A 21729-nucleotide genomic window follows, 5' to 3' on the forward strand; every position below is an offset into this window, starting at 1 on the left:
CAAATAGGAAATGTCACATAGAGCCAAATAAAAGGAAAAAGAAAAATACAGAGAGATTTTGAGAAGGAAAATTAATCTTACTGAGAAATATAAGCAGTTTCAAAAGCTTCCAACAGTATTCCTAGAGGGAATGACTTTTGAATCAACCAGAACTCGACACGTGTCGATCGTTTGCATGACAACAGTTTTCCAAGTAAGTTAAATTTGAGTATAAATTAGAGCCTTCTGCCTTAATTGGTCTTTCAGATTATCTGACTAGTTTCTTTGACGCCTCTCAAAATTTTTAACTTTCTTTATTCTTTCTCTTTGCCTTTTTCTCCTTCTTTCATTTTCAAAATATTTTGTTAATACATTCTTCCAAAATTTCAAGGTTTTCTACAGATTTTTGTTCATGGAGCTCATTCGTGGGTTGTTAATCCTCATTTGCTTTGCGTTGGCTCTTCTCTTTCAATGTTCGAGCAATGTAGAAGGAAGATATCACCACCACAAAAAACAAAAGGACAAAAGCTCCCCTGTTTCACCTTCCCCTGTTTCTCACCCTGCTCCTGCTCGTCAGAAACCCGTCCCTTCGTCGCCATCAAATCCTAAAGACAGCATATTTGACGTGCGAAAATTCGGAGCAGTCGGCGACGGTTCTGCCGATGACACTGCCGCATTCAGGGCAGCATGGAAAGCAGCTTGTGCTGTAGAGTCCGGGGTTGTTCTCGCTTCTTCTGATTATTCTTTCAAAATCACTTCAACAATATTCTCAGGACCATGCAAGCCAGGACTTGTATTTCAGGTAAGAAATTCTATGTCATTTCTACTGAGTTCTACATTTGCAAAAATTCTATTTTATTTCTGATTTTACAATAATTTTACATTTCTAACAGTGTAACCTTTTTTTTTTTTTTGTATGTTTAAAGTTGGATGGGGTTCTAATGCCGCCAGATGGACCTGGTACTTGGCCAAAAGCAGATAGCCATAGTCAATGGCTTGTTTTTTACAGACTTGATGATATGACTTTCACAGGGCAAGGAACCATTGAAGGAAATGGACAGAAATGGTGGGATCTTCCTTGCAAACCTCACAGGGTAAATTATTTCCCTTTAGTCTAATCTGCTTTAACATTAACTAAATCTTATCATTCTACCACTTTGTTTTCTTCATAACAATCTTTAATATTTGCTAACAAAATATAATTTCAGGGTCCCAACGGATCAACTGCGAAAGGATCATGTGACAGCCCTGCAGTGAGTATAATCATCTTAAACTCAGTTCAACAATTGAATCATAAACTTAAATTTGTAACCAAGTTCATTGTTGTTATTTCTTCAGTTGATTCGGTTCTTCATGAGCTCAAATTTGGTTGTGAGTGGCTTAAAAATCCAAAACAGCCCTCAGTTCCATATGAAATTCGATGGATGTGAAGGTGTTCTGATAGAAAAGATATCCATTTCTTCCCCTAAACTTAGCCCCAATACAGACGGAATTCACTTAGGGAACACAAAATCTGTTGGCATTTACAATTCCATGATAACCAATGGTAAAGCCAGAAATAAAATGCCCTTGTCCATCTACCAGATTTGACAATTGATTAACTAAGACAATTAATAATGCAAGTATACTATTTTAATAGGTGATGATTGCATATCAATTGGACCCGGATGTGCTAATGTGGACATTGAAGGTGTCACTTGCGGGCCTAGTCACGGGATCAGGTACATATATACATATTCCCTTTTTTAATATAATTAAATTCTTGCCTTTAACTACTCCTAACTAACAACTGAAACCCTTTCTGCAATATTCAGTCACATCTTATGATATTCAAAAAAGCAACTCTAAACAGGAATCTTGAAAGTTTCTGATATAAATGCGTTGGCCTTGTGAGGCCGGCAATAAACATACCGTGACTTTTCTGGCTTATAATGTGTTTTTCTTGTTTTCTGCAGCATTGGGAGCCTAGGAGTGCACAATTCAGAAGCATGTGTTTCAAACATAACTGTGCGCAATGCAAACATAAGAGAGTCGGACAATGGGCTGAGGATCAAGACATGGCAAGGCGGGTCAGGCTCCGTATCGGGAATCTCATTTGAAAACATCCAAATGGAGAACGTTAGAAACTGCATAAACATAGACCAATACTACTGCTTATCAAAAGAATGCCGAAACCAAACCTCAGCTGTGTATGTCACAGGCGTCACATACAGAAACATAAAGGGAACTTACGATGTTCGCACCACGCCAATCCACTTTGCCTGCAGTGACACTGTGGCCTGCACAGATATATTAATGGCTGATGTTGAGCTTCTACCATACGAGGGACAACTACTGGATGATCCCTTTTGCTGGAACGCTTATGGAACTCAAGAAACTTTGACTATTCCTCCCATTAATTGCTTGCATGATGGGCAACCTCAGAAGGCGGTCGAAGCCTCTGCGTACGACTGCAATAGTTAATTGATGAATAGCTTTACTTCTATAAGTTCTACTAAAAATATTTGGATTTACATAGACTACATATTATTGTATAAGTTACAAGACCTTGTATCTTTTAGGGGTCTTGATTATTATTTGCTTAGGCTTCATCCCTTTCAGGGTATTTTTTTCCCAAATACCCTCATTGCGTGATGACAAGTAGTGCGAATGGGCCAAGGTTTATTGGCCTTGTATTGTAATAGATTGGATTTCATATATGGTAACAGAGGATGCCGTTAGTTTATTATTCCTATCCATATTTTTAAAATATTTCTTTGTTTAATTATTTAGAAAATATTATTATATTTTTTTAATTACTTTTAGACCTCTTAAGTTTATTAATTTTATTAAATACCCCAAAAAAAAAAAATTTAAAAATTAATAAAAACACCTCCATTCATCCATAGTTGCCAGATTCCGACAACTATTGTCAATGATAGTCAGAATCTGTCACAACAGCCTATAAACCATTGGAACTGGTAGGTAAGTTGCCTATCTGGACTGACGGCCAAAGAAATGGCCGCCGTTGACCGACAACGACGGTCATATCGTGACGAGTAGATCTGACTTTTTCTGGTCGTTGACGGCCAGATCGGCACACGTCTGGCCAAATCCGACCAATCTGAGTCATAATGCCAGATTTCGATAATGGTGGCTGGAATCTGGTGCTATGGGTGGGTGGGAGTGTTTTTGTCATTTTATAAAAATTTTATATATTGGGGTATTTAGTTAAATTAGTAAACTTAGGGGATTTTTTTTGTAAACCTTTAAATTTTACCTCGTTATAATAATTCTATCCAACTATCCAATACTATCTCCAAAATCCTATCCAAAATAATAAACCAAACGCACCCAGAATTATTTGAGCTGCAACTTTTTTCATTTCAATAACATACAAATAGTTAAATCAATAATATTATGTCCCAATTTTGTATATGTAGAACTTTTTTATATTTTTAATTGATAAATAGGTTTTGGTAGAACTCACTTTAAAAAACTAGTTCAAAGAAGGAGAGAGTCCAACCACATATATACACGATAACAGTTTATGAGATTAACGATATAAGACAAATATAATTTCTAACACCCTCTTTTACGTTCGGCTAACAGGACCCCAAACAAACGTGACTCCGATATAAGAAAAAAAAAAAATTGCTATTTGTCATGCTATTTTTGCTGGATGCCACATCTGTAATCGTTGTCTTATGGGCAGCCTAGAATGATACCCAATTTATTGGGCCCTTATTCATCGCTTCCTTATTTTCTCGGGCCTAACAGAAATTGAAGTATCAGTCTAAAAGCATTCATATACTGAACTCGGGCTAGAACGGCGCCGTTCGAAGAAGACAGCTACTTCCTCCTCCCTTTCGCCGGCTCTGAGCTGAGGTATGATCCACTTCTTCATCTTTATTGTCGTTTCTTCGTTTACATATTTGAAGCTCATGTTATTATTTTTGTATTGCTTTTCTCAGACAGTTCTGGAAAAAGATTTTATTTTATTTTTTTCTTTTAAAGGAAGAAGAAAAAGATGCCGTCTCTGCAAACTGCTTTGCCACCAGAACTTGCCAACAATGTGATTAGAGTTAGTATCAATTAATTTCTTCATTTTTTATTAAATTTATAATCATATTCTTCTTCTTCTTATTATTATTTTAACTTAAAAAAATTTAAAAAATTTCAGCTTTACCGGGAGTGCCTTCGAAGAGCCAAGTATGTTGGTCATCAGGTAAGCACCACATTTTCATCATAGTTTTAGATAATATGATCTTTGTGACGGAGTATTTAGTAATTGAGATGTGAATGTGTTGTTCATTTGCCAAGAAATGGAGATTTCTTGAAGCTCTCAGCTGTGGATTGGAGAATGAGAATGTTTATAACGATACAAAATTGAGCTGATATAATCCACATGACCAAAAAGCATTAGTTTTTAGGAAAGGAATGACATTAATATTGAGCAAGTTTTCTCACATGTAATGTGGATTCGATTTTAAGGTGTAATGAATTTGACAGGGGATTGGACCAAGATTGTTGTGCTGAGATTGATTTTGGTTTGATTGAATTCATTTATTGAGAATCATAGTGAAGAGTGAGGGATTTGAACTTCAGAACTTAAAGTTTGATACTAAGAAGCTTTTAGGTAAGGTCATCATATTGATACTCAGTTAATAATAATAGGCAGTGATATAAATAACTTCAGAGATTATGCTGAAATGCAGAGTCATAAAATATTAAGTTAGTTAGACTTGAAATTTGGAATTGTCCTGGTCTAATTAAAATAGCCGGATCCAGCATTGAAAATATTGTAGTTTTATTTTCGCTCCTAGCCTTGTTTAGATTTTGTCTGATCATGTTTGTAAGTTTAGTTAACACTAGGTCTTGTTCGGTAAATTATGCAGAAACATAATACAGCGCTTGTCGTTGATATGGTGAGGCAGCAATTTAAAAAGCACAAGCATGAGACAGATCCAGAGAAGATTCAAAAGTTGAAGGATGAGTAAGTTTCAGTTATTATTTTTTCTAATGACTATAATGGCAAAGAGGAGCAATAAAAAGTATTCTTATGTTTCGGAATTTTCGATTTACACTGGCCCCTTCCATTATACACTTCGCCTTTTCCTTGTTCTATTTCTTGGGTTAAACCACATAAAATTTCTAACTTCCACTTTTTGTAAATTCTGTTGGCAACATCATGTTGAATATTTTATTTTTTCTGGATTGCAGTGCCGCAAGGGGACTTATAAACCATATACTATATGAGTCTGAGAGGTTGTCTGGCCGAAAATTTGACAAGAGTTCCTGATGCTTTTTGAGTTCCTTTTTTTTTTTCAAACTCTCAGTATGTACCTGTTGAAGTTTTAGCTTTTAACAGAGTAATAAAAATCAAGACTTGACTGCTCCATTGGTTTTATGCCTATGATATTTCATTGTGTGGTTGTATAAGCCTTACGCTAAATGAAAATTGCTTACATGAGAGATTGAATGGGAGCTTCTTATAAGTTCAAAAGTTTTAACCAAACATGATAATTTCATAAAGATCATTGAGCTCCTTTTTGTAAGTTCTGTGCTGCATTGACGTGAAAACTACACGGGAATAATCCTCCCTTGTTATTGAATGTAACGTATGATAAAAGTAGTTCTGCTCTTGTTTTATCATATATATATTCAACTGTTTTTTGCATTATTCTCGAGTGCCAATTCCAAAATTACTGTTCCTTTGTAAAAGCATGTTTTACTTTAAGATTATCTTTAAGGTCAATCCACCCATCCTCTATGTGGACCAAGAAACCTACGACCCACATCTCATGAAGTGATATGAGAACCACTTTTGATTTCCTTTACAGTTGGTAATTCAGGATCCCCGCTTTTTCCCAATCATTAAATGTAAATTGAGAGAACTACAGATACTTTCCTCTCAATTCTGTTCCAACAAATCTTTCTTTTATCATTCTTTTCCCAATTCTTATCTTCTTACGGTCGAATGTCACTCAACCTTTTTGCAGTTGTGACATTTTTGTGTGAGTGGATAACAGGTGGACCGTGGATGAGCTTACTCCACCCAAATTATTCAACCTCGGAACGTCAAATGATTCACAATGAGTACCATCTTTTGATACCTGCTGCTTTCAGTATTCAGTGTTTTCAACTTGTATATACACCATCTTTTTGCAGCCTGTGTATTGAATTGTGGCTGCTTCAGGTTAAGTAAATTAACCTTTCTCACTACTAGATTATGCTGCTAGTCACTGTAAATGGTGGCAGATTGAATAGTATTATCAAATCAAATTTAATACAATTTCTTTTACAAATATTCCCACAGGGTAGTATAAGGCAGAAATATATTACATCGATGACATCCCACATCAACAAAATAGAAGAACTACTGTAAAAGGAGAAATAAAAATGAGAGGGAATGCAGCACACCATTGCAGATTTCCTGCATGTTTTGTAAATTAAGCTCTCTCATCCTGTTAGCTTGTTTTTGGTAAATGAAAATTGAAACCACAAGCCAATCCTTGCCATTTCTAACATCTTTCTCTAACCACTTTTACCTAAATTAGATGGTTTTACTGGACTGAATGGTCCTCTTCCACCTTGCCGGGGACTCTGCTCTGCTCTCAGTTCACTTACACGAGGGCTGTACACCTTATCTGAGATCCTCGGGCTCTGAATGCTTTTCAATTCTCCGGACGATGTTACACTGCAACTTGAGAGTTTGAGACTGCACACGCGTCTAATCTCACCGCGGCTTCTTGTAACCATCCCATCTAAAATTTCTCCATGATTAGCAAACGAAGCATTCCTACTCATCACTCTTTCCTGTCGTGAAAATGAAGTATCCCTGCTCATCTCTCTTTCTGGCTGCGAAAATGAAGTGTTCCTACTCATCTGAAAATTAAAAAGGGAAAAAAATAGTAACAAAACCCATTCAAATGATATTTTGAAATATATACGACATCAAAGACCATAAATTTATTAAACACTAATTTTGTACTCATTCCTGAACTGAAATGCAAATAGTAGGGATTAATAGAATATATTAGGCCGGCAATGAGTATAAAGAAGTTAAGAACTTACAGATGTTAGGTTGAATGATAAAGCCGGCACCTCTTCGTACTCTGCGGCATCTAAGTCTTGAAGGTGTGCTCCTTTGAAAAACCTAGGCAAAATGTATTGCCTAACAGGAACTAAGAGCATGATCATGAGAGGGAAAAGTACCCCAGCAATCGGAACCCATGTAATTCCAAAACAAACAAGCAAGTAAGCCGTCTGGAAAATTGTAAATACTGCAATTGTCTTGAAAGGTACAGTTTCCACGAAGGTGGCATGGTAATCCGCCAATACTCTATGAAATTAGGGCAACACAAAAGCAATTCAGTATATTTCCTCATGACCAAGGATTTAGATAATGTAAATTGAGAAGAAGATAGGAGAGGAGTTAAGAAGATACTTGAATCTTCTGCTTGGAGCAGTGAAGAGCAATAATATCCGCTCCCAGAATTGATTGCCCGGCAAGCTTTCAATGGCCATATAGGCAAAATAGCCCCAGAGTACTGATGTAGGGATCATTTTAAGAAGGGGCATGGCTGCAACACATCCTCCTACCATTGTAGATTGGAGCAAGTTACTCAGTCGCTGTTCTTTTACCTCAACAGGCAATAAATCGTCAATCTCTTTCTCGATATCAAATAGACTCTCATCAACCGGGCCATCAATATTCTCTGTGTTCATTTCCTTCAGCCCCTGTTCAGAAAAACATCAAGGCAAAGTTGCAGGATTATAAGCACCTGACTACTTAAACAGATCTCAAATGAAAGAAGATCTTTTTAATCGTTATTGCGTCAAACACTTTAGAAACTTCGATACATGTCTTATGAAAGAACTCTATAACAAGATCTGGCTTGTCATCTTCAGTATTTGAAAATACTAAATCAATTTTTGGCATCTTAAATTTGTTACTATGGTCTTTTATTGTTGTAGATGCAAAATTGTACAGGCTCATGTTATATGGAATTTACAAATGAAATACAATGTCAAACCAAATACCAGAGTGGAAGGTTGCTGGTAAACCAGTGGTGTCTGCATCTGTTGATATGCTTCTTGCATGCTTCCATAAACTTGTTCAAGGCTTGCATTCTTACCAATACATTTGCGAGCGGTTGTCAGAAGTCGATTTCGAAGTAACTGCACAGATTTCAGAGGTTGTTGTAAATCATTATCTAAACAAATGAAGCATGTCAGGAAAGTGTGCACACTCTTACCATATTTAATCTAACACATCTTACACTTGCAGTATCATTATTTAGGATTAGGGGCAATGAAGTTGATAGTAAACTGAGTTCCAAAATAAAAAGAACGAGATCTAAATTAACATTAGTTCCAGGCAAGCTTCAGACTGATAAGCAAGTTGACATGCCTACCTGGTGCTTCAGGGTAGCCAAACTTTTAGTATGCATTGGAGATTGTGGAATGACACCATTTGACGGAGGGATACCAAGGAGACCACAGACTATGACCTGCATGTGGTTGCAAATAAATATTAGACATTTACTGGAGTACAGTTTGTACCATAATGGAAAGGAGAAGAGTGGTGAAAAAGTGAATTTTTTGTACCATAAACCCCAAAAGAAGTAAATCATAATGGAAAGAAGGAGGTTTTCTCAAATTGAATTCTTTCTGCTGTGCAAGCTGAGATGCAACACTATGGTCAAAATAATAGAGCACTGCAATCATTGTTGCTGGCACAAAAGCTCCAATTATATAAAGAACTGGCACATCCAACATGTCCTGAAAGTTTTTAGCATTAAACCATTAGTAAATGCTTCTTATGTCAGAGACAGGAAGGTAAGGAATAGTTTTGCCACAAGCTTCCACTTAGGCATACCTTTATGACAGTCCAATTCTCATATGCACCTGGTGACCATGGATTTGGACTAAAGAGGCGCCTTGGTATTCCTTTTGGAACACTTTCAGCTGGTATGTAAGAAACAGCTGTCCAAACCAGAACCATCAATGGAACACCATAATCAGCGATGAAGCCTCGGAGTGACCCTGCGGAAAAATGAACATGGAACCTTTAGCCTAGAGAAGTAACAAGTCTTCAAGACATGAAAGGGAAAAAGTGATTTGCAGCTGGGTTTAGCATCTTAGCCCTTCAATCTCAGGCATTCTAGGAAAATTAGCTTCTAATTGATCCTTTGGCAGCACAAAGCCCATAACATTATGCCCTGCCACATCCCTACCACTTGACTAACTTGGGCCAACTTAAAGTTGGTGAGTTTGATAGGAATCATAAATGTGATTATCATTGTTTTCAACAGAAATTTTTGGCTATGGCAAGGATCACAAGATTGAATGAGAAGTACTCTCAACATGTGTAAGGAAGCCAGGAGCTTAGGCTCATTGGATAAGCATAAAAAATAAGAGTACTGTTGTAATTTTGACAACTAAAACAACGACTTTTTCTTTTAAATGGATATGCAATCTTGCATCAACTGCAAGTTTAAAAAGACATTAGATCCAATAAGGCTTACCGGTCCCATAACGCCAAGACCTTGCTTTTCTGCTTCTTAATGCAGTATGCAGAAGGCCAAAAGCCAAAAGCAAAGCAAACATTCCATTGGCAAATCTCCATGAAAATTCATACTCGATTGATTTGGGGTTTTCTCTTTTTGGTATACGAAATTCATTAACCAGTCCCTAGCAAACCAAATTGAAGAATTTAGAATCTCAAAGTTTAACCACAAAGCATTTTAAGACCTAGTTCAAAAAGCCATTCTATGAACAACTAAGAACCACTGAAAAGCATCTCAACTATTCAAGGACTCACTCAATGTATTCAACCCAGTAATACAATAACTCTAGTGTACAACAAAAACCACTCCAGGAGCATTACAGCAAAATTTGCAGGTTATTCACTTTTTCCATGTGATGTAGGAATGGGAAAGAAGCGAGGATTTTTTCTTACTTTAATGGCTTCCTGCATAAAAAGCATCGCAATAAGTAGGCCAAACAATTCCCCTGCAATGCGAGTGAACCTATTGATGATAGAGCAAGCACCTAGGACAGCCAATAAGAACAGCAAGATTGCAGTCCATATGCACACCCTGCCCAATTAAATTGCCATGTAAGTTTACCAAATATAAGGGAGGATTCAAATTTTAACAGAAGTCAACCAGATGTTTCTCAGATAATGACAAGGAAAAATCAGGAAATACCATCCGGTCCATGCCAGAAAGAGCTTTGGTCCCAAATCTGGACGACTTTTTGCAAAATTGAACATGAATGTGTACATGATTACAGTTGGCTCTGCAACTCCAAGAATCAGCAAAGGCTGACCTCCTATAATAGAGTGTATAATTCCACATAATGCAGTAGAAGCTAAGGTTTGAACTGCTGTGAGAGTCCCATCTGTGAATACCATCAACAATGTAAGATATGTAGAAGCAAAACCAGATTTGTAAGTTTACTTTTCAATATCAGCATAAATAAGCATTGGTTATAATAAAAAAAATAAGATTTGTAAGGTTTGAACTAATATTGCATTTTGTGAGACTACCTGTATCTCTGTCTAATTGTTCCCCAAATGATATAACTGGAATTGCTGATGCAAAAAATATATATGTCGTGGGGGCCAGAATCCTGAAAACATTAAAATAAGTCATCAAGCTAATATCACCATCAATGAAAATACATTAATGAGCAGTAGTAAAAGCTAAATTGGCCACAATCTTTATATTATATTTCTAACCGAATTCAAAATTCCTGTGGTAAGATAGCATCATAAGTTTTTTCTCATGACATGAGAAATATATACCTGAAGCCTGACTTAAAGCCACCAGTCCAGTCTTGCTTATAACACTTCAATCTCCCCTGAATATCATTTTTGATTCCGCGAAATGGTACAAAGCTCTCTTCCATGGTTTCTTTTAGACCCCAGATTAGAAAGCACTTTCCTCACTGCTCTCAGAATGAGACCAATTTCTTCAGTTCTTTCAGTATGAAACTAAATCAATAAGTTGTCAACGAAGAAGTAGCATTCAGTGTGCTTTTACACAGGTAAAAGTTGGCCTTGGATGAATAAACAACCTCAAATCTGTCCAAAAAATAGATGGATTTGAGTAAATCAACACAAGCAGTTAAAAGAAATTATTCATTCCACATAGTTAAAAACATACAATGCAACATAACACAGACAGAAAGTTCAAAATCTGAGCTTTTTAAGCACAGCCCAGAGTCATAAATCACTGCAACATTTTATTAAATCTTGAGATTTCTTAGGCTTATAAGCATACCAAAGTTCAAAAAACATGAGAAAAACGTTTAAAATGATAGAAGTATTGAGTGATTAAGCTATAAACAAAGATAACAACTTCAACTTGTATTGAAGATCTACCTTCAAAGCATGTGGAAACACAGAAGAATAGCAAAGGAAGCTCCAAATATATAGCCCTGAAAAGCTTGAGAAGATGACTGTAGATTTTTAGCTAAAAGTCACAATGTGGGTCACAAGGAAGTAAAGTGAGCATCATTGTCAGAGCTCCAAGTTCAACAGCAACAAAAAAGAAAAGAGTAAAATTAATAAAAAAGAAAAATAAAATCAAACATAAATCTTATATTATAATAAAGGACGCCTGAAAAAGGCTAGTAAGAATCAAGAAAGACAGAAGATTCACAGTGATTCCATGTAGACAGTTGAAGAGTACTCACCAAATAAAAGAAATGAAAATGTTGGCTTTTTTCCTTGTCTTTTAGCTTCAGGCTCTAAGCGAGGGGAAGACAGAGTGAGAGAAATTTGATTTAAAAAAAAAAAAAAAAAAAGGTTTCTTTTTAGTGCATGAGATGGTGAGACTTGAGAGGAAGACAGAATGCCAGTCCATAACAAGCTGGCCTTGAAAGAACCAACCCAGTTACTTCTCTTACTACAACTCTTGTNAAAAGGTTTCTTTTTAGTGCATGAGATGGTGAGACTTGAGAGGAAGACAGAATGCCAGTCCATAACAAGCTGGCCTTGAAAGAACCAACCCAGTTACTTCTCTTACTACAACTCTTGTTGCAGTCACACTCTTTGGACTATTGTCTTGTCTTATTTTTAAACCTTTTTTTTTTTTTGGTCTCCCAATTAAGGGTGTTAAAGTTCAAACTTCAAAGTATATTTATTTTTATATTAAGGTTATTTTTCCTTGTTAATAAATAAATATTTTTATAAATTAAAAAAATTATTCATTAAAACTACTACTTATTATGTTTGGTGCTTAGATATTTGTATCAATGTTCACATTTATAAACCACTCCTAGATGAGATGATAGAGATTCTTAAGTGTATTATTCAAAAGATTTTAAATTTGATTCATTTTAATTACTAATAGTTATAACCACTAAAGAGTTTATCGGATTATTAATTTTAGGACTCTAAAAAATTAGTTAAAATACATGTAAATGGGTCTGAAACAACCCTCCCCCCCTCTCCTCCCCAATAGGGATGACTATTAAAAAATTTATTCAATCATTAATTTTATGACTAAAAAATATTAGCCAAGATAAATATAAATGTTTGAAATAACCAACGCGCCCAACATTCACATTTGTATTATAAATTTATTGTTACAAGTAACGTCGGGGGTGCATTAATAAAACAATTTATAAGGGTTGGTGGATTTATCTTATGATGTGATGTCTCTCAAGTCTGAACTAAAGGATATCATTAGTCTATTCTTTTATAAAGTAATGTTATAATTATCGAAGTAGTGCATAGATTTATGCATTGAATAACGTGATAAAATCTTAACCGTTGATTAATACTAAGTTAATATTAATCAATAGTCAAGACTTCATCATGTCATTAGTGCACTACCATCGATGATGTATTATTTTCCTCTTTTATATAATGACCAATAATTTTCTTGGTATTTTATTTTGTAATTTATGCATTATTCAGACTAATTTGTTTAAAAATGAGTCCCACTACAATATTACCAAAACAACCCCCAGATCTTGTCAGTTTGGGACAGTCCTACAATTTTGTATTTGCCCCTATATAAAGCACATTAATTATTGAAGTTTTAAGTTTGGTCCATGATTTATTAATGAATTAAACTTTTTGTCCAATCAAATTAATGAATTTGTGGGTCCTTTGATTATAAATTTTCCAATCATTTAAGGTAAAGAGTAATGGATACCGCGTAAATAAGCAATGGTTGGTGGTGGATCCTAAAGTTCTGCTTAAACACATGGGTAACCCTCCCCTCCTTTACATGCAAATCCCATACTATTCCATATTTTTTATTCTTAAAAGGTGGATTATAGTAGATATTCTTTGTTATAATAAAGCACACAAAAGTTATAAATAAAATATCCCTAGAATAATTTTATCGCACCCTTTTATTCGGTATCTCTGATCATTAAGGTGACTTCGTCTCTTTGCTCGAGGGTGGTCTTGCTCAATCACATAGAATTGTATTTAACATGATATTATTGCTTTTTATTACCCTATTATTAATCTTCGTTTATTACCATTAATTTTTTTAATATTATTATTGTTCAACATTGTTAGATCTAGTTTGAATGTTTGGTTGTCTAAAAGGGCAAATGATTTTGACCATATTGACGTGAGAATCATTTATATTGAAAATCCCTCCGGGAGGGTTCCAAATATAAAACAGAAATAATTTACTCATAATGTAGTCATTCGAGAGGGATGTCACATTGAGGTACAGATTAATATTAATAAATTATTTTCTGTCTCATTAATACGATGTACCTATCTCTTGGACCACTGAATTAATCTAAATTGATACCATTGAGAGGAACTTTTTGTTCATAATAAAAGGGCCCTAATGTAACCATCTTGGGGAACCAATAGTAACTAGGACTCTGAGTGATTACAAGGAGGTCTTAAGTTCGATCAACTTGAGTTGCTAATAGAAGGGTACTGAGAGATTTACTCGACTGTTAACTTCAGAACCTCGAGAGATTTATTATTATACGCACAAACTGGATTGGACAACTCCAATCACCCAAAAAAAAAAAAAAAAAAAAAAAAAAAATGGCCCCCCGGTGTCACTTTTCCTCTACTCAACCTTAAAATTTGGGCCTTCATTGTCAAGGCCCACAATAATTTTGAAAGAACAAAGATGGCCCATCAGACTTCTTTGCGCATTATTATTGGGATTATGAACAACTCACTCTACTGAATACGGTGGGATCATTAAACTGAATAATAAAAGCACTTGTATAATTAAAAAAAGCACTTATAGAATTAAAGAAGCACTTTTACTGCTTCCGTAAAAGAATCCCATGTGTTACCAAACTAAAACAAAAGATGAACTTCCAAAACTACTCCATAATAATGCTTGAGTAAATAAAAATTCATTATCAATAGCAGGCTGCAAATTCTCAACAGGGAAATCAATAAATGAGTGGCAGATTCAAAATTCATTATCAACAGCAGGCTGCAAATTCTCAACAGGGAAATCAATAAATGAGTGGCAGATAGCAGAGGTAAATTGGGGCTAAGGACACTCAAAATCTTCCTATTTGGTAACTATTATGAGTTAAAATGGAATTGCAATATCTTTTATGAGTTGCAACTTGCAAACACAATGATTCTGCCTCGCACAAAACAAAAATTCTCCATTCAAACATGTTGCATTATACATCATAGAGGTATTTCAAAGCAAAAGACAAACCTTCATCACCAAAGTAAGCTCTAAAAATTTTGTCCAGAATCATGAATTGACTAAAATGTAGACCCTTGTTTGATGGTTGCACAGTTGGCGCCACCGATGAGCATGACCCTTGTTTTTGTTTTTCTTTCGGGCCCCTTGGTAGAGATGACCCACAAAAATAAGTATGCATAGTTCAATCCTGTGATTACCCTTTCTGTTTTGTGGACTCAACTTGGCAAAAAGATGGAGAAGGAGAACTTTGCATTGGCCTATATGAAACTGCATGATGTCTAGATTCAAAGATTCATTATCAAACAGCAAGATGGAGCTTTAATTACTCCAAAAATAGTGCTACTAGATTCATTATTAAACATCCTGATAAGGAAAATACTAACAGCAAAGCTAGGCCACTTCAAATTGCTTCTTTTGCCTTCGGGCATTGATGGAGATAGGCAAGTATCAATGGCTGAATGCAAACAACTAACTGTGAACAAACAAGGGCCTTTGGACATTGATGGAGATAGGCAAGTCATTGTTAGTCCTGAGCAACTCACCAGTATACCAGAGGCTCTGCCTTCACCTATGCAAAGTTTCAAAACAAACAAGAGGGAACAAAGAATGGGCTGGTACACATTTGTTTAATATTTATGAGTTCAATAAATTATCTAATCTCACTGATCTACATTACATGTTTCATTCCTAGTAAGTTCCTATGGGTGACTGAATGCAATATAAAATGCCTCAAGAGAGATTTAAATTTGAGATTCTTAAGCCTCATTTCTGATCATTAATGTATTAAATGTACCAGAACAACAGCACTAGAGGAAAAACTGTCACCTCTTTCTTTGCATTGTACTCCTTACACGTTGCAAAACACGAACAAACTCACAAAACGAAGAGAAGTCAAAACCAGGAAGAAAGTCGATCTCTGCAGAAGAACTTCCTGAAACATGAGGAACTGGGTTCTGACAGACAATAAAGTCAATACTACCAAATTTCTCAATTAGACTCTCAACCTTTTTGGTTGTTAGCGTCTGGATGTCTTCTATCTGCACCAATTCACCTATTTGCCCACTACTACGCCACCATCTCTTGAGAATCCTCCGATTAGCTTCAGAAGTGTCTACAGAAATAACACCTTTCAACTTGATGCCAAGCCGATTTAAAGTAACTTCAGCACCACCAATTCCACTGAAGACTGACAAAACTGTGAGCCCTTCTGGAAACATAGGATTCAAAACAGAGAGGTGGTAACCCAAAGTGTCTGTCTGAAAGCAGTGTCTCAGTAATGCCAGTCTTTGTAGTAAACTATTTTCATCAGCTTGAGTGTGACCCATTGGGTAACCTAGTATACGTTCTAAATATTCAGGATCTACAGGGCTGAGTTTGTATTGGCCAGCCCATACAAGATTAAATTTCTGGCAGTGATGAAGGATATATCCCTTCTGTTCTGGTGATGGCACTCCTTTAGAATCAATTAAAATCTTTCCAAGCCTATCACAGAGCTGAGATATTTCACTAGTTCCAGAACTGATGCAACTCAACTGCTTCCTTGTATCCCATGAAGGCCACCATTTCTTTGTATGTGGTATCGCCTCTTCTATGGTCATTGGTGACTTTGGAAGGATGTGAAACCTTTTGGAGACTGGAAGATTGTGTACATAGCCTTCTTTCCTATTCAAAGCAGAGAAGAACTGAGTAGACACAAATTCCGGCTCGATTGCATACAAAAACTGTGAAATTTTGGTCCAGCAACCAACGGATGTATTAACAACATCTCCATAAAAAAAATAGGGAGATTTAGCCACCATTTTATCAAGACTCTTGCACGGATTAGATCTGAATATTGTCTGCACTTCTGATCGGGGAACAATGGGGCTAACTTTTTCCTCTAGCCATGAAGTGTCAAGAAAAGAGCTAGAATCATCCATATACTCTTGTTTTGGCCTTTTCCCTTTATGATTTTCCTCAAAATCAATATGCCGAAACTGAGAAGCACCATCTGGTAAGTTACCAGAATACACTTCTTTTGGCCTTTTCCCTCTACTAGTTTCCTCTCGGTTGTTGAGTTTTCTTGACTGAGAGACAGTATGTGGACTGAAATCCTCGGTTTTGATTTTTACTGTATCATATGAGTGATGTCTTAAACCATTTTCCATCCCCATACCCGAAGATCTACCAACCTTTGGTGTCAGAATCCCAAGCCACCAACGTTGTCAACCCATGCAAAACCAACTATTTTATTAGTTGACCCTTTTTAGGCTTAAATCACCATACTAATTATGAAAGGAGAATATGGCCTATAAGAATACTTATGAAGTGGAAAATTAATGACTGGTAATGAAATTGAACAAAAAAATAAAAAGGAAAAAACCTTATTCCTAGCGACACGATTAGAATAAATTTCACCACTAAAGATTGACTCGGCAAGCTCTGAAATTGGAACATCTGAACCTGAAATAAAACAAAGGAAGTAAAAGCTAATAGTTAGCTAAAGTGGCAGGCAATCACTGATAATAAAATATAATGACGAAGCAAAACAATTAAGAAATTCTCACACTTGCAAGATATAAATACCAAAATGACTACCAGAGCTAAAAATGAAAAGTAGAATTTTTTCAGAAAATGGTGCTCTTCGGCAAGAGAAAAGAACATTGAATTGATATCAATTAAAGCTATTTCCAAAGGATGAATGGCAAAGGTAGAGTGATAACACAGGAAGATATTATAGTGGCCAATAACTGGGAAGGTACAGAACTTATGTTTTCTTATTTACAATGTATACATACCAAACAAAACTTTATATTTCTACTGTTCAAGGCCTAACTAACTAAGGAAAATAGAATCAGTACCCCTACAGAAAGCATATGCAAAAATGATGTAGAACGCTGGTACAAGGGAAAACACACCCAGATAAAGCAAGCAAACCCGCCGCTCACTACAATAAAAATTGATTATAGAATATGTAAAATATTCCAGACATTTCAATAATAATTTAGACTTAATTTCGAGAATTACATGGAAAAATACTTGCTGCACCTTGCTTATTGATCAAAATTGACATTCAACAAAGTCCAGACATTTCTATAATAATTTAGATTATGTATTTTGTTCATGTTGCTTCTCAAATATAGTGGAATTTAAATGCCAAAAGATATATTACTCACCAAATTTCTCAATTGCTAATGAAACTTCATTTTCAGAGAAACCCATTTCAAGCAAATGAAGTGTTTTATCCATGGTCCCAAACAAGGTTTCATTATTAACATCCTGGTAATCAAAAGGTCAAACAAAGTATTAGCTATAGTTCAAATTATCTACAAAAACACGAATACAAGGGTATAACATAGATATTGGTCACATTATAAGAAATGGTGCTATTTTAGAAGTTGAATTTGTCCCACATCGCCAAGTTGGTGGGCTGTTATAGTGTATATATGTGGTTGGGCTCCCTCCTCCCTTGCGCTAGCTTTTGGGGTTGAGTTCTGCCCAAACCTATTCATTATGGTATCTACGTTTGTTTGGGGCGATGATGGGTTTGGAACCTGGTTCTGCATGCCAAGCGTGAGGGGGGGTTAGAAGTTGAATTTATCTTATATCGCCAAGTTGGTTGGTTGTCATGGTGTATATATGTGGCTGTGCCTCCTCCTCCCTTGAGCCAGCTTTTAGGCTTGAGTTCTACCAAACCCATTTATCACTTATTTCCTCAACATATTAGAAAAATGACATCAAGATAAATACTATTACATGAAACCATCAATAAAGACCTCATTTTTCCCTTCATCTTCATGAGGCATATCATCTGTTTCCTTCTCAATATTTTCAGCTATCTGAGCAGCAATAATAAAGTCCACCAGTTCATTAATGGGAGCAGCTTCACCTGAATGTGGCAATGTGAGACAATTCATGTTAAAACTAAGGTTATGGTTACAACATAATCGGAGCTTAAATGTAAGGTGAAGTGACATAGTCAATGATGTCATAACACTAATTCAAAGAAGTAGTATATGCGTGAAATAATTGAGACTAATGCAGATCTTAGAGTCAACACTAATAGTAGTATAGTACCAACACAACTCAATGGCAATAGTAATGATATAATAAACCGTATGACAGCACCAACATAGTTTCATATTATCATATGGATAGCCACAGAATTCTTAGAAAACACTATTAAAATTCCTGAAGCATTTATTTCCACTAAGATTTTTGACAGTGTATTCATTTTGGCCAAGTTATGCGAGAAGCAGAATAACTTCACCATCTTATATGCAAGTAAAGTTTNAGATAAATACTATTACATGAAACCATCAATAAAGACCTCATGTTTCCCTTCATCTTCATGAGGCATATCATCTGTTTCCTTCTCAATATTTTCAGCTATCTGAGCAGCAATAATAAAGTCCACCAGTTCATTAATGGGAGCAGCTTCACCTGAATGTGGCAATGTGAGACAATTCATGTTAAAACTAAGGTTATGGTTACAACATAATCGGAGCTTAAATGTAAGGTGAAGTGACATAGTCAATGATGTCATAACACTAATTCAAAGAAGTAGTATATGCGTGAAATAACTGAGACTAATGCAGATCTTAGAGTCAACACTAATAGTAGTATAGTACCAACACAACTCAATGGCAATAGTAATGATATAATAAACTATATGACAGCACCAACATAGTTTCATATTATCATATGGATAGCCACAGAATTCTTAGAAAACACTATTAAAATTCCTGAAGCATTTATTTCCACTAAGATTTTTGACAGTGTATTCATTTTGGCCAAGTTATGCGAGAAGCAGAATAACTTCACCATCTTATATGCAAGTAAAGTTTATGTTAAAAGTCAAAAGGTAAAAAGTAAGGAATCTAAAAAGTTCCTTACAGTGTAGAACAAATGGCAATAACAGTTTCAGGATGTGCAAGCATCACCAGCAAACATTATTTAATGCAAAGTCCAGAAAGAAAATGCAAATGTTATTCAATAAGTCATCTTATTGAGAAACCAAAAAGAAAAGGCAAACATTATTAAAATAAAAAATACAAATTTAGGAAATTAGCAACACACCGAGTTTATCCAATGCAAAGTCAACTAGATTGAGAGGAAAATCCATCTTTAGTAAGGATGCCCTTTTTTCATCATTATCTTCATCTATATCAGGTACATCTGGTTCCTGCAGATAATTGAAGATAAAACCATTATATGATATATTGAAGATTCACACTAATCTAGGTTCTTCAGGGAGCACAGATATAAACACACTGTAATATTAAACAAGATAATAGCAGGTTACCTCTTTTGGTTGAAAAACTGGGGAAATTTCTGGTTGACTAACACTATCCTTGTCACCAAACAAGCTATCCAGAGAATCTGATGACTGAGAATTAGATTTTTGATGTTCCTATCACTCCAGAGCAGACCCAGTATTAGCCATTAAAACCTTGTCTTGTCTTTTTAACCAAAAGTAAATTATCACAAAGACCGTACAATGAATCAAAAGTAAAATGCTCCATTAGAAAGAAACATAGTAAAAAGCTTAAATTATATAGGATAGCACACATTTTGGCACTTGTATTTAAAAGTTCATTAATCAAGACCGTTTGAAACAATTCACTACATAGGCCAAGAAGCCAATGTATCAGCATAGAGTTTAATATTGATAACTTGGCACATCAAACAAAATTCTTACTCACACAAATTAAGCAAGCAATACAAAGTAGATAATATGTGAAAAATCATGAAATCGAGTATGCTTAAATGGCAACGTAAACCTTATTGCTCCCCATTATTTTACAACAGAAAACAGACAGAGCAGTGGTTATTCTATCAATATCAATATCAATATTCACACAGAAAAACATATCTGCCCAAGACTTTCTAATCACTTACCGAGTACCCAAGAAGCATCTCCAATAATAAGTCAAGGTCATCTTCACCTGAATTGAAGAAAAGATCAAGAACACTGTATACATAAAGTAGTTTAAAATGAATTACCAAGTACCCAAAACCCAAAATCATGAAAATGATTCCTCCCTCTACCCTCTTCAATAAGATAAACCAATAAAAAGCTCATATTCATTTAGGAATAACAGTAAAATACCCTTTTCTTCAATGACTTTGTTGACATGAGACGGTGAAAATCCCATCCCAATTAAAGATGATCTTACATTACTTCCAGATGAACTTGCATTGTTGTTCTGAAATTACACAAGAACAAAAGCTTGAATTTTTTTTTTTTTTTTGGGGTTAAAAAAATTAAAACCAAAAGAGTAATAAATTAATTTGTCAAATCACAGGCATACCCCTACATGGCTGGAGTACATACAGTCAGCTGGCAACTCAAAGTCCAAGATCTCACTCTTTGGCACGATTGGTTTCTCTCCATTTTCACCCTCCGAAATTGAAAGTACACAAATAAATAAAACAAGTATAAAAATTTCATTTACAACAGTCTAAGCTCTAAAGAGTAAATAATTAATAAACAAATATTAGCACATACCATTAAGCAAACGGAGAGAATTCACAAAAGGCCCCAACGAAATGCGAAACTGAAACTCGTTTTAATCTCTGCAACACGGACATGCAAAAATCAACTGAGTCACCTCTCCCCTTGTGTCGGATGGCAAACCTTTACCTATTGGGTTGAGTTAACTCTACTGGGTTAGCTATACCTGGGTCATGTGTTTGATTTACGGAAGACAATTACCGGGTTTAACAAAAAATAAAATGAAATAAATCAATATAGTTTTGTAACTGTCAAAAACACCATAGTAAAAAACGTTTCTTTACAGGGACTTGGTTTATCGCGTTAGACTGAAATAGATAAAATCGTTTTCTTCGAGAAGAGAGCTTTTAAAATTTAAAGTAATTTGGTAAAGTGAGGTGCATAGCGGGTGCTGGAAGCGCGACATACCTGATCGCAGAAGGGAGTCAGCTGGTGTTTTTGACCCTTTTTGGAGTTGGAAAGCGTTGAGAGTACGGACAGAATCAATTGAAGTAGTACAGTTTGAGAAATGCGGGAGCGTTTCGATTGCTTAGGGAGTACACGAGGCAGGAGGCTGAGTGCTTGTACGATCAGAATCCACGCTGTGAATGTGATTCT

The 21729-nt window shown here is 35.5% G+C and overlaps 4 protein-coding genes across 8 annotated transcripts; 2 read left to right on the plus strand and 2 right to left on the minus strand.

Annotated features, from left to right (window-relative positions):
- The first annotated feature begins 275 nt into the window (after positions 1–275).
- Positions 276–2694, plus strand: LOC116114416 (polygalacturonase At1g48100). The gene is made up of 6 exons (XM_031400556.1): positions 276–781; positions 906–1073; positions 1188–1232; positions 1318–1525; positions 1619–1700; positions 1935–2694. The coding sequence occupies exons 1-6, from the start codon at positions 392–394 to the stop codon at positions 2440–2442; spliced, it is 1401 nt and encodes a 466-aa protein (XP_031256416.1). The 5' UTR covers positions 276–391; the 3' UTR covers positions 2443–2694.
- A 1020-nt stretch (positions 2695–3714) lies between these two features.
- Positions 3715–6175, plus strand: LOC116114390. 3 transcript variants are annotated; one of them, XM_031400528.1, is made up of 5 exons: positions 3715–3846; positions 3976–4042; positions 4142–4186; positions 4857–4954; positions 5991–6175. In XM_031400528.1, the coding sequence occupies exons 2-5, from the start codon at positions 3989–3991 to the stop codon at positions 6055–6057; spliced, it is 264 nt and encodes an 87-aa protein (XP_031256388.1). In that variant the 5' UTR covers positions 3715–3846; positions 3976–3988; the 3' UTR covers positions 6058–6175. The 3 variants fall into 3 exon arrangements, with proteins under 3 accessions (XP_031256388.1, XP_031256385.1, XP_031256387.1); XM_031400525.1 differs by lacking the exon at positions 5991–6175 and adding an exon at positions 5182–5357 and having other exon boundaries at positions 3718–3846; XM_031400527.1 differs by lacking the exon at positions 5991–6175 and adding an exon at positions 5182–5357 and having other exon boundaries at positions 3722–3846; positions 3933–4042.
- Positions 6176–6200: 25 nt separating this feature from the next.
- LOC116114389 (probable boron transporter 2) lies at positions 6201–11770 on the minus strand. 3 transcript variants are annotated; one of them, XM_031400523.1, is made up of 14 exons: positions 11668–11770; positions 11354–11409; positions 10775–11053; positions 10517–10599; positions 10176–10368; positions 9926–10064; positions 9492–9657; positions 8843–9009; positions 8572–8745; positions 8379–8474; positions 8005–8142; positions 7409–7701; positions 7036–7303; positions 6201–6846 (listed from the first exon to the last, which is right to left on the minus strand). In XM_031400523.1, exons 3-14 carry the CDS (start codon positions 10876–10878, stop codon positions 6496–6498), a joined length of 2172 nt encoding a protein of 723 aa, XP_031256383.1. In that variant the 5' UTR covers positions 10879–11053; positions 11354–11409; positions 11668–11770; the 3' UTR covers positions 6201–6495. The 3 variants fall into 3 exon arrangements, with proteins under 3 accessions (XP_031256383.1, XP_031256382.1, XP_031256384.1); XM_031400522.1 differs by lacking the exon at positions 11668–11770 and having other exon boundaries at positions 11354–11544; XM_031400524.1 differs by lacking the exons at positions 11354–11409; positions 11668–11770 and adding an exon at positions 11136–11153.
- A 3654-nt stretch (positions 11771–15424) lies between these two features.
- Positions 15425–21429, minus strand: LOC116114330 (probable inactive DNA (cytosine-5)-methyltransferase DRM3). The gene is made up of 10 exons (XM_031400481.1): positions 21127–21429; positions 20930–21019; positions 20728–20824; positions 20517–20563; positions 19921–20028; positions 19695–19800; positions 18392–18504; positions 17792–17894; positions 16999–17078; positions 15425–16807 (listed from the first exon to the last, which is right to left on the minus strand). The coding sequence occupies exons 1-10, from the start codon at positions 21127–21129 to the stop codon at positions 15458–15460; spliced, it is 2097 nt and encodes a 698-aa protein (XP_031256341.1). The 5' UTR covers positions 21130–21429; the 3' UTR covers positions 15425–15457.
- Positions 21430–21729: the final 300 nt, after the last annotated feature.

The sequence above is a fragment of the Pistacia vera genome, unplaced genomic scaffold (assembly GCF_008641045.1).
Source record: "Pistacia vera cultivar Batoury unplaced genomic scaffold, PisVer_v2 Contig71, whole genome shotgun sequence".
NCBI lineage: Eukaryota > Viridiplantae > Streptophyta > Magnoliopsida > Sapindales > Anacardiaceae > Pistacia > Pistacia vera.

Coding starts and splice junctions, on each gene's coding strand:
- LOC116114416 (XM_031400556.1), top strand. CDS start 392: ATGGAGCTCATTCGTGGGTTGTTAATCCTCATTTGCTTTGCGTTGGCT. Junction 1,074..1,187: donor TTCCTTGCAAACCTCACAGG/GTAAATTATTTC, acceptor ATATAATTTCAG/GGTCCCAACGGATCAACTGC. Junction 1,233..1,317: donor GATCATGTGACAGCCCTGCA/GTGAGTATAATC, acceptor TTATTTCTTCAG/TTGATTCGGTTCTTCATGAG.
- LOC116114390 (XM_031400525.1), top strand. CDS start 3,989: ATGCCGTCTCTGCAAACTGCTTTGCCACCAGAACTTGCCAACAATGTG. Junction 4,187..4,856: donor CCAAGTATGTTGGTCATCAG/GTAAGCACCACA, acceptor TAAATTATGCAG/AAACATAATACAGCGCTTGT. Junction 4,955..5,181: donor ATTCAAAAGTTGAAGGATGA/GTAAGTTTCAGT, acceptor TCTGGATTGCAG/TGCCGCAAGGGGACTTATAA.
- LOC116114389 (XM_031400523.1), bottom strand. CDS start 10,878: ATGGAAGAGAGCTTTGTACCATTTCGCGGAATCAAAAATGATATTCAG. Junction 10,600..10,774: donor GGCTTTAAGTCAGGCTTCAG/GTATATATTTCT, acceptor TAATGTTTTCAG/GATTCTGGCCCCCACGACAT. Junction 8,143..8,378: donor TGGCTACCCTGAAGCACCAG/GTAGGCATGTCA, acceptor AAATCTGTGCAG/TTACTTCGAAATCGACTTCT.
- LOC116114330 (XM_031400481.1), bottom strand. Junction 20,564..20,727: donor CAAAGTCATTGAAGAAAAGG/GTATTTTACTGT, acceptor TCTTCAATTCAG/GTGAAGATGACCTTGACTTA. Junction 17,079..17,791: donor ATTAGCAATTGAGAAATTTG/GTGAGTAATATA, acceptor GTTTTATTTCAG/GTTCAGATGTTCCAATTTCA.